An 11,633-nucleotide genomic window follows, 5' to 3' on the forward strand; every position below is an offset into this window, starting at 1 on the left:
GTGTAACAGATCGTTGGCCTGTTTAAGCACCCCACTAAATTCATATGTCGCAGCTGTATTCAAACAACACGGACGGAGGGAGAAAGAGAGAGCGGCGGGTCCTGTGGAGGGGGTGTGTGCATCCCCGCCCCTCATTTTCCAGCTCATTTCCCGGGACAGTGGAGAACAGAGGTCCCTATTTTCCCCCCAGCCTTTCACCTCACACAGACACCTGCTGGTCAGCGGGGGGAGGAGAGGGGATAGGCCAAAGTTTAACCAGTTCACAAGTTAAGACACTAAATAAAAACTAACAAACGCATCGTATTGTAGTCGTTTCTTTAATGGGGGGGAAAGCAAGGATTTCCCAGAGCTTCGATTTCCCGACATGCCGCACGTTTTTTTCACATTTGCCGTTTCAGCCTTGTTTATCTGTAAAATGTCTGACTTTTATCAGCTGCTCAGAAGCAGTTATCTGTGTTGAGCTGTGACACTCTGAGCACTTTTATCTTTCATCACATTCAGCTCTTGTCTGTGTCTCAGTGAGTGAGAGTGTCCAGATCAGTTTATGTTTTGTGGGAACTGCTGAGAGAACACTTTGAAAAGGTTTGAAATGATGTAAAAGGAGCAACTTCTAATGCAAAAAAAAAAAATAAAAATCAGAAATGTAAAGTTTGAATAACCGCGTTCTGGTAAGATTCAACCATTTATTTGGTAATAATCAGTGGGTGAAAATGTTACGACATAATACAGATAATTACAAACCTAAAAACATTGCCACGCTGCATGTAAAATCTATAAGGCATGCAAAAGTTTGCATAGGGCTGGAATGGCATTATACAGTACTAACAACGTGCTGCCAGTGGGTTGATCCTTCATCTTCATCCCTTTTGAGTGACAGTGGCAAAGAGGGGGGGGGGGGGGGGGGGGGGCAGGGAAATTTAAACAAAGCGCAACAGGCTGCATGTACGCCGAAAAAACACAAAGTGACAAACCGAGAAGGAGACAACGATAAAAATAATGCGGGGAAATGTAAAATAGCAGCATCATACAAAAGGAAGAGGGAGGGGGGGAAAAAAAAGAAAGAGAAAAAAAAAGGATGGCAATACTCTCTCGCATAGACGGAAAGACATGTAAACAAATGAGAAGCTATTACGTCATCGATAAGGAGGAGAGGACGACATACGTATGGAACAAAAAAAAAAAAAAGAGCACTGCAAATACAGCTATAGTGTTTACACATCTTGGATAATAACATTCATAAACATACATTTAAAAAAAAAAAAAGCCTCGACAACGCCCCCTGCCTCTCACAGACGGTAACTACAGTCTTCTTCCTCCACTGCTCAGTATAGTATAATCAGTCTCCCTCATTGGATCCCATATATCCATAATGTATATATAGATTTCATATATAAATATCTTCCGTTCATCTCGTCATGTCGAAACCCCCCTGTTTCCCGGGAGTTAAGGGTAGGTGGGGGGAGCGGTGCATGCTGGGATAGCCGCGGCCGCCCCTGCCTGGGCCTGGCTGAGGAGGCGCTGCGTCTCGCTGCTCTCCGAGTCGGGGCTCTCCTCCTCGGAGCTGGAGGGAACGTAGAGACCCAGAACCTCCTGGACCTTCACCGGAAGCTCCTGGGGAGAGAAGAGGAGGAGAGACGGTGTTGATTCCTTGATTCCTTTGATTCCTTCCTAGTTTGTTAGTGTTGTTTTTTTAAAAGGGGAAATCTTTCTGGTTTCTACTACAGTTGGTTTTTCTGTGGAGGAAAACATATGAAAACCACCATCTAATGCAATCAATGTGTGCATCAGGGTTGGGATCAATTCATGAATGAACTCGTCAATTCCAGTTCAACTGAGGAACTGTCTTTGAAATTTGAAAAAAAAACTTACAGGAAACAGAATTGGAATTTCAATCTGTCTTTCAAATCTGAGATTACAGATAAGTGTGTGAATGTTATATATTATCAATACTGAATATCATATTCAATTGTTAAAGGCTCCTTTCAGGTGATATTTGATGCATCACATGTAATTGTAATACATACATTATGATTGAATGTCGTTGATTTGTTTAACTGTCTTTTATTTGATTCATACTGTATTGTTTGATTTATAATGTTTAGTAAGTCCAAAATTCATTTCTGGGGATTTCTGCTCTTGGTTTATAACAATAAAAACTACATGACAAAATCTGGACTCACTCAGGTATGACGAGCACCACACCTAGCTGCACCCAAATGACACCCGTGTAAAACCTTACAGTGTGCACCCACCCTCGCACCACTTCCTACCTTGCACTGCACCAGCTGCAGGTAGATGGCCTCCGCTCCTCGCAGCACAGTCTGCAGGTCCAGCTTCATCGTCAATTCATTAATGTGCTGCGGATAATAGATAAATGCATTTGGTGCTTAACGATGAAAAAATGGTGCTGCGTTTTCCCATGTACAAAGTAACTCTGACACCCATCACACACACACATACACACACACACACACACCTTCAGAATAGTGTTGAAATCATGGTCTGAGCCAATCAGCTCCCCTCTCTGGGACTCCAGGATGGAGCAGGCGATCAGCAGGTGGAAGTTGTCGCAGGGCAGACGAGACCAGAGGACCTGAGGAGCAAAACAGGACGTTATTAACTGAACAGTACCGGTCCTCATCTCTGATTGGCTGGGTCGCGTTCAAAGACGTTGTAAAAAACCCGATAAACGTGTACGCCTGTGATCACATAGAAGTTAATTGAAATGTTAATGCACTAACTGAAAATCACCACACGGTACTTAAAACGAATAAGCAAAGAATTCTAGTAAATTCTGACTTATTTGAGGGGCTGTCAATGGAAGAATGGTATGGAGAAGAAGAAGAAAAGTAACAAGAAATACATGAGAGGAAAACTGAAGAGTTTTAAGAACTGGAACAAGACATGGCCATTGATTTTAATACAGCATGCAAGTGCCGACTTAATCATATTATCCACCAGTGTTATGGGACAAAGGAATGACACCAGTGAACCCTTCAGTAGCTATGTTGGCCTAAGTGCTGGGTTGAAACAGTACATTAACACAGTTTGTTAGCATCTTGTGGCTTATTGCTTAAATCAGATATTACATTAACCCAGATTGATTGATTGATTGAGTGAGATTCCTCTCTGGATCCCACACCGAAAGGTGCCCAGCCACCACGAATACATTACAGATTCTTTACAGTTCCATGGGGCATTCGTGGTTTTGTGGTTTATAGCTACAGCTAGCTATCTAGCAATAATTTCAAATCCTATTGTAACAGTGCAAATATCAGCCACAATCCTTGTGAGACTGGGTGGTGAATTGTGAATATATATGTAAAATATACATATTCCCGACATGGAAGGAGATTTTTCCTCAGACACGAGTGTTCAAAGATGAGAGTAGATGGAATTGTTCTTTCTGAATACGAGAAGAGGATTGCAGGAATTGTGTGAAACTTCTCAGAGAAGGTGTGAAAACTCACAGCTAAGGTTAAAGTTTCACAATAACAGAACAATATAAAACTTCCTTCTATACTGCTCTATAAACAACAGAAATGATTTGCAGAAAGTTATTTTCTTGAATGCTGTAAACCGTGATGAAGCTTGAGGAGTGAAGTGTCTGACGTCTGGCTGCTGATTTCATCGACTGTACAGGAACTTTTTCAGTGTCACAAAAATATATCTATATATGTTATGGTTTATGTGGAAAAACGGTCAGTGTACTACAATGTACAAATTGTCAATTTGTATTTCCGAACATTATGACTGCCCCTTTAATTCTTTTAGGACTGAGCTGTATGAACCAACGGCTAAACCAATCAGATGGTGCTTCGTGATCGGACGTAAACACATGTGTCTACATTGGAGTGAAGCTGTGAGAGATCGCTGAACAAGAAGCGCGGAGGCAAATCTGTACACAAACCGGTAAATGTAAGTAGTTTTCACATGAACTGAGGCATGTGCAGATAAACCGGGATATGTAGGAAGGAGAGCTATTTGTACATTTACCACATCTCTGGTAAATGTATAAACCGACCAGTCCATGTATACATGTACCACACTGTCAGTAAATATACAAATTGACAACATTGTTTTTCCACATGAACCGTAACACATCTATAACATGCGGTGGCCGTTGTGCTCTCACCTCCCACAAGGTGAGGATGTCCTCGAAGGAAAACTCTCTCTTGAACCAGATGAGCAGCCAGCGGAAACAGAAGCACAGAGAGCCGCTGTCCTGAGAGTCTGACGGACACAAGGAGACAGAGATATGTTTTTTCCCCCAGTTATCAACTGACAAAAAAGAATTAAAGGATATTTAGATCCATATGAATGAGTAATAATCCAAGGATAGAGCAAAACTGAGAGTTACTTTGTGACAGCCTATCTTGATAATGTAATACAATGCTCCTCCTGTGTATATGGAAATCATTTGTGATATATTTGGAACATATTAATTTTCATATCACATTTTTTGTTTATTTTTCTGTCGCAGTATGTTCTACTGCTGCTATTTTGCACACCCTGCATACATGAAAGGGAAGTTCATAGTTTCATTCATATACTTTTATTAATGGCCTCTAGTGTTATAATTGTCGGCTGTGTTGTGTTTAATACCCCCTCCTCCATTTGCTCTATTCCCATTTATATCCAGTTTTTCTTCGCTGTAACCTATTATCTTCCGCTACAGCAACCCAGTTTCCCCACGGGGATGATTAAGATTTATTCTAATCTGATCTCTAATCCAATCTGACTGCATGACTATTAGCCGACTAACCCAGGTAGTCGCACAGCTCCGGGTCCAGAGCCTTCAGCAGGATACTGAGCTGGAGGAGCTGCTGCTTCATGGCCTCCTGAGACTCTTCAAAGTTCTGGTGCTGTAGAGGGAGAGAGAGAGAGAGAGAGAGAGAGAGAGAGAGAGAGAGAGAGAGGAAAGACTCATTCCTGCTCAGTAACCTGCGGTAACAATTTAATTAAACACATATCAAATATCTTCCACCTTCCAAAATACTGCTGCTGTGTGTGTGAGGACTAAGTGTGAATAACAGCCAGATATTGCAGTTTGAGAATACAGCATGGTGTGAAATATGTCGCTCAAAGGCACATCACACTTCCCTGCTCATAAGATCCCATTCAGTTTGAAACTCCAAAGATCGCATTCACAAACATCCTCGTCAGTCTGAACCACAATGCACCGCTGCATATTTAGTGGTGCCTGCTTGGTGCATAGTTTACTCGTTCCTTTAAGCCAAGAATGAGGCACTGAGCCTCCGAACAGGAAGCATATAAATGGACATTCTCAGCAAGAACAATAACATTTGGATTGGAATCAATAGCGGTAAACTTCTAATCAGCACCTATTGTTGTAGCATTAGTGACGCCACTGAGCTGCACTCTAAGTCCCTGCTGTTTTGTAGTTGGCGCTGGCTGATGATGCCATCAGTAGGGCTAAAAAATAATCCATTTAGGGCTGCAACTAAAGATTATTTTCATTGTCGATTAATCTGTCAATTATTTTCTCGATTAATCAATTAGTTCTTTGGTCTATAAAATGTCAGAAAATGGTGAAAAATGTGGATCCGTGTTTCCCAAAGCCCAAGATGACGTCCTCAAATGTCTTGTTTTGTCCACAACCCAAAGATATTCAGTTTACTGTCATAGAGGAGTAAAGAAACCAGAAAATATTCACATTTAAGAAGCTGGAATCAGAGAATTTTGACTTATTTTTCTTAAAAAATTACTCAAACCGATTAATCGGTGCAGCTCTAAATCTATTGATTATTTTTTTCGATTAATCATTTAGTCTATAAAATGTCAAAAATAATGACAAATGGCCATCACAAGTTACTACATCCCAAAGTGATGAAAGGCAGCAAATCTTTGCATTAGTAAAGCTGTAACCAGCAAATGTTTGATATTCTTACTTGATAAATGACTAAAACGATTAATTGATCGACAAATCGATTAATCGACTAATCGTTTCAGCACTAGCCAGCAGTAAGTCACCTGTCATAATATCGCAAAAATTTTATGTGAATTCTGTAAAAGCCATGGGTTTGTGACTGATCCCGACTACTCACCACCAGCTCCATGAAGCCTGTCAGACACCAGAAGGACTCCACCTCGTTCTGGGTGACAAACAGCAGCGGGGCCAGGAGGTCGCTCATGCCCTGGACATAGCCTGGACAGAAGAGCAGACAAAGACACTGTCAGAGGGACCTGGCATCTGTCTGGCCGGCTGACCAGTGACAGCTGAGATCATCTCAAACACTTCAAAGATGTAAAAATCATTTGTAATAAAGGTGTACTGGTAGCATCTGTAGTATATCAGGATTTGTTTAGTTCAAAGGCAGAGCAGCTTTTGTTTAGAAGAGACGCCTTGGCTATGAAGGCTGAATGCCATTTTGTTTCATTAGGCCTAACCTACTACATTGTTTTTTATCTATTAACCTATTCTGAATAAAGTGGTTTTCCATCAATAAGCTGCATTTGACCAGTAAATAGATAAATAAATAAATAGACAAATGCAATTGATGCACTTGTTCCTGTATTATTTTAAAACAATGAAGTTGTAAATTGAGTAGAATGTGGATCACTACTCATTTAGGCCGATCTACTAAATAAAGTACTCAGATTATGTACTTGGATCATGGCACATGGGATAGCAACATCCTATCCTGTGTATTGATAAATGCTCTGTACTCATATCTGTTAAGACATTTTAGTATCGGTGCACCTCTGCTTGCAAACAATTCATAAATACGTACCAAGATCAAAATTGTACATGCAGTATGTCATCAGCACGTCATGAAGCAGAGTCAGTCCTGGATTGTCGTTCCCAGAGAAGAAGGTGTTGTGTCTGTCTGTCCTGCTGACGTCCCTCTCTGCCACAACACAACAAAGACCATTAAAATTCAACGTCTACTGCTGACCAATGAAGTGAAGAAATCTCTCATTTTTTTGGACAGACGGCAGGACTGACCTATCAGGCTGCGGTATCCTCTGAGGAGGGAGTTCCTCATCTCCTGCTCTTCACTGACCGACTTCCACTGCACCTTCATTCTGAAGTATTCATCCCTGAGGAGACAGAGGGGCGTTGAACTAGCGGATTGGCGTAAGGTGAAGTAACATTTGAATCAAGGGGGGCATGAGAAGTGCTGCACAGTAATAAAACACTAACGTTTTAACCCGCAGAATGTCCTCCCTTTCTTTGGCGGTGCTGTTCCAGGGATAGAAGCCCAGGAGGAACTTCCACGCCTCTTTCCTCAGGAACGGAGTGATGCCCTGGAAGAGGGTAAGAAAGGCATCAAAACACACACATCTGGCTGAGGTAACAGAGTGAGAGGTCTTCCGGATGAGGGAAGTGATGCACTGTAAGATTTATGGTCCTACCCCTCTGAACACAAGCTCTTTGATTCTCTCTGGGTTCTGCACTCGGCCCTCAGGGTCCAGAAACTCCTCCCACTTGTCCAGAGGTTTTCCCCTGCTCACCGCCGGTCTGGGTCCAAGCTCCGCCCCCTGGATGGACAGAAGCAAACACAGACATTTGATTCATCACTCGAACTCTGATGTCTCCCTGTTTGCTATCATAATCTGTAATCTCGATATATTCCACACTGACATCTGCTTTCCACAGGATTACAGATGAATAGACTTTCAGCCCTAAAAAGTTTTTTTTTTTCTTTCTCTTACACAGGTGATGAGTTCAAAGCCGGGCTCTTCGTCAGGTGGGAGGTGCACATTAGGGTCCTGAGCAGTGCGAGGGTGGAGGGGGGAATCTGGAGGCCGCAGGGCGCCCCTGAAGAAATTGGTGACTTTGGAGAATCCACCAAAAGTAGTGGCATAGGGGTCCTGGAGGAATCTCTATTCAAGTAGACAGAGAAAAGAATTACAAACAGAAACAGATGTAGAAGCTTTTTTCATTTAAAGTGGCATTAAGTAATCTATTACCTTTATCGGCCTCTAGCTGTGACCAATAGGAACTGTAACAACACTGACACAGCTTATCTCCTCCTACACAAGTGAAATACTGTAATAATAGAACTGCTTTGTCATTTGCTTTTTTTGGCTTGAGAGCGAGGCTTTGAAGCTGAAATGTGTTGCGACACCGGTCACTTGCTCGTAGCACCATCCTCCATCATTGAGCAGTTGGAAATAGTAGGTGGGGGGTGGTGGGTGTCTTGAAACTCCAGTGGGTGGGGAGTTTGTGTTCTAAAATAGAGTACGGGCTGGGAAGTGAGTTTTCAAACCCTGAAATCTCAGCAGCTGACCAAGTAATTGCTGAGTCATTATTATTGATCATCAACACTATCAACCCCCTGCAGATATATTATGGTCTGTTTGTGCTATGGGGCGGTAAAAAAAATACTTATTGCCCCTTTAAAATGCATAATGTGCTACCCTACAAAATTACAAAGCATACCAAGTGCTAAAATCTGCTATTGTGTGTCTTGTGCTTTGTCCTGCATCTTTATGTTTGTCCTATACCATTCTGTTCTATGTTTGATTGTTGATCAGTTGGATCTAGTTAGGCTCATTCTCTGTAAAGCCCTTTGAGACATGCATGTGATTAAGGGCCATATAAATAAACACATTTGAACTTGAACCCTCTCCCCTTCCTCCTTTCTTTCAATCAGAAACAAAAAAACAAAATAACTACCGAGACAAGATCAGAGCCTCCATCATCAAGGAGCTGCAGCTCGTCGAAGGACTGAGAGAGGGCACCTGAGTCATGAGGGTAGGCAAGGAAGAGCCGCCCGTCCACCGGTGACCTAAAGATAACAGAGAAACACACAAACAGTCATGTGATGCCGTTCCAATCATGTGACATATCAACAGGGAGATAAAACAACACTGTACTGTACATCAGCTGCTCAGCTAATCGTCATGAGATGGACTTTCACACACTTACAGTACGACCCAGACAGACAGAGAGCCGCTGGTAGGCTTGTCTGCTCATACTTACGAAGCCAGGATGATGTAACGCTGCAGGGCCCGCAGCAGCTCCCTGGTTCCCCCTCTGTGGAAGTGCAGAGGAGGCAGTGGGTGGCCCCCCCTGCTGGTCAACACCAGGAAGTTTCGGCCCAAGGAGAAGCGGGCCCTCCGGAGAGAGTACAGCTCTGACAGAGGCAAGGAGAACGACCACTGGCCTGAAAACAAAAGGCAAAAACACAGTCATTATTCATAGTTTCTCCTCTGATTCATATTTTACACCCTTCCACATGTGACTGAAAATAACACACACATCCCCCGTGCATGTAATCACGGCTAATATGACAGAAATGCAAACTGTACCTGACTCTTTGACTGGGACATGCTCTCGATCTTTCTTCACTGTGCTGATAACGGCCCAGTCCGGCTCATACCCAGGGTCAAAGTTTGTGTCCTCCTCCCCTCCTTCTCCATCCTGATGGGTAGGAAGCAGGTAAATGAGAATTGTGTTTCAGTTAGAGAAGAGCGACAAGTATTTCTTCCCTGTCCATGAATATCAAACAGATGACCGCTGACCTTTTTAGTGTAGAATACGGCCGGGGCAGTTCGACCCTCATCCTCTAGCGGGCTCCACTCTAAAGCTGGCTCCCCACCCTAAACACAAACACACAGTTATCCCGGTGCTCTGCTGGTCGATTTCTTTGTATTTCAGTAGACTTGACTCACTCAGATTCTCTTACCCGCTCTACAATGCGGATGAACCCGGGGATGGTGGTGTCCTGGTTGCTCCTCTTGGCATTCGTGTGGAGGTAAACCCCCTCCTTCTCAAATATCAGCTGAGGACAAAGAAAACCCCACACATACAGAACGTAAAACAGCAATATCCATTATAAAGGGTAAGTTGAGTTGTAATAAGACGCCTCACTTCCAGTTACACTGGATTCCAGTCATACGAACAGGCTGGGCAAGAGTATGGCAAGTGAATTCTAAATCTGTGGGGAGGGGTGTGGACTGACTCTGGTATGTGCTATGGTAATAATAAGAGGTTGACCTAATCTCTAATTAGTCACATGAAAGCAAATCACCTAGTCATGCCACCTGACCTGTGTGGGGACTCCCCCTGGAAACGACATCTATATAGATCTATTGCATCAAGGACATAACTGACCATAAACAATATGATCATAAATCTGAGCTATTATGTAACCAGTAGTTATTTGGTAGGAAATTTAGCAAAACTAACACTTAGTAAGTAAGAGTTACATATCACTAGCACAGATACTTTGGAAAATTTGAGATACATACAGTATGATTCATCAAGCAGCACTTTGTTTCAATAATATCGCCACTTCTAGAATTGGATCACACTGCTCAGTGCTCACTATCGCCCACTGTGGAGTATTTTGATGGAAGTATAGCTTAGGAAAAAATAGGCCAATCAATTATAAAGTTGACGTTTTACCAAAACCAGTGCTGCTTGGTGGATTGGAAGTATGCCGAATTGAACAGTAGCTCCTAACTGTTCCTTTAAAGTCCCGAGTCTTGCTCTACGAGGTTTGTGTATTTGCCGATAAACAAGTAAACATTAAATTGTTAGATTTTTGAAGGGAGTGTGGCGTCACGTACTCTCCATACAAGAAAGCAGGACATATCATATTGTAAACACAAAACGGGTGTAGAACTACTGCATCAACAATATCATAACTGACCAGAAACAACATCATAATATAGATTTGGGGCATCAAACGCTTTGTCACATAGTAGCTACATTGGATGAAAGAGATAACAAAACCAGGAGCTAGCAAGTGAGAGATGTATCACATGATCAAAGGACGTGTTGTCTGTCCCGTCAGTCGGTCAAGCCGAACGAACTAAACAGAGTCGGATTCATCTAAAAAAAAAAAAGAACTGCGTGGACCTTACTATGATACACCATCGACTGATTTAGCTAGCTATCCTATCTGTATGGTAATACAGCTAGCCGCTAGCTAGAAGCTACACACCGGAGTTCAGGTTCAGTGGTTACAATCAGACAAACGGCATTCATGTCTGTAGAAACTGCCGTTGGTTATGACTTATATATCGCAAACTTTAGCTAGTATAATGTTTAGCTAACAACCAGATCGGCTGGTTCAACGTTACATACAATTTGTATGACTTTGAGAAGGTGACAGATCCACCCAAAAATATCACAACCAAGTGGCAGAGAAGTTGCTAACAGTTAAACTAAATGTATAAGCTGCCAGAGACAACCCAGGTTATACCTTATAATTCTCCACCTTTGGCTCCATTCTTCCGTCGCTTGTGTCTCTCTGCTCGGTTTTTCCAAAACAAAAGGTACGTCACACTTCCTCCCTCCGAGAAGCCCCGCCCCCATGAGAGACGTCATTACACATATGGGCTACAATGAGCCAATCAGAGGTCAAACATAATGTAACAACTGTAGGTACATTTGTAGCCCATAGGTTTATGATGCATTCAGGACATATAGGAATAACTGCGGGAACGTTGGAAGCTAAAAGCAACGTGTCAAGCCGCCATGATTTAAGTCTTCTGTGGTATTTGGTTACTCCTGCTGATCATCTTGTTTCCACACTTAACAGACATGCACTTTGTGAGTGATACATTTGAGTGTATATTTCACAAACATTGCAACCCAACGTTACCTCAACCACAAACGAAAAATCCAGCGATGAAAATTGTTCCTTTTGATG

General features: G+C 42.5%; 1 protein-coding gene across 1 annotated transcript; it reads right to left on the reverse strand.

The window, feature by feature from the left end:
* Positions 1-329: 329 nt before the first annotated feature.
* tbc1d17 (TBC1 domain family, member 17) lies at positions 330-11,255 on the reverse strand. The gene is made up of 17 exons (XM_071547334.1): positions 11,184-11,255; positions 9,660-9,755; positions 9,496-9,573; positions 9,283-9,394; positions 8,954-9,137; positions 8,648-8,759; positions 7,681-7,851; positions 7,381-7,506; positions 7,169-7,272; positions 6,971-7,065; positions 6,756-6,872; positions 6,069-6,169; positions 4,766-4,865; positions 4,136-4,233; positions 2,477-2,593; positions 2,271-2,357; positions 330-1,611 (listed from the first exon to the last, which is right to left on the reverse strand). The coding sequence occupies exons 1-17, from the start codon at positions 11,208-11,210 to the stop codon at positions 1,444-1,446; spliced, it is 1,893 nt and encodes a 630-aa protein (XP_071403435.1). The 5' UTR covers positions 11,211-11,255; the 3' UTR covers positions 330-1,443.
* Between the last annotated feature and the right edge of the window lie 378 nt (positions 11,256-11,633).

This window comes from Centroberyx affinis, unplaced genomic scaffold (genome assembly GCF_046629955.1).
Source record: "Centroberyx affinis isolate AG114_WGS23_722 - 3 ecotype Tasmania unplaced genomic scaffold, CSIRO-AGI_Caff_v1 ptg005831l_1, whole genome shotgun sequence".
Taxonomy (NCBI): domain Eukaryota; kingdom Metazoa; phylum Chordata; class Actinopteri; order Beryciformes; family Berycidae; genus Centroberyx; species Centroberyx affinis.

What these genes read in the sequence shown, in the direction of transcription:
- tbc1d17 (XM_071547334.1), bottom strand. Translation starts at nt 11,210, where the DNA reads ATGGAGCCAAAGGTGGAGAATTATAAG. An exon ending in TCATCCGCATTGTAGAGCGG is followed by an intron (nt 9,574 to 9,659) that starts GTAAGAGAATCT and finishes GTTTGTGTTTAG; the next exon opens with GGTGGGGAGCCAGCTTTAGA. An exon ending in TGTCCCAGTCAAAGAGTCAG is followed by an intron (nt 9,138 to 9,282) that starts GTACAGTTTGCA and finishes TTTTGTTTTCAG; the next exon opens with GCCAGTGGTCGTTCTCCTTG.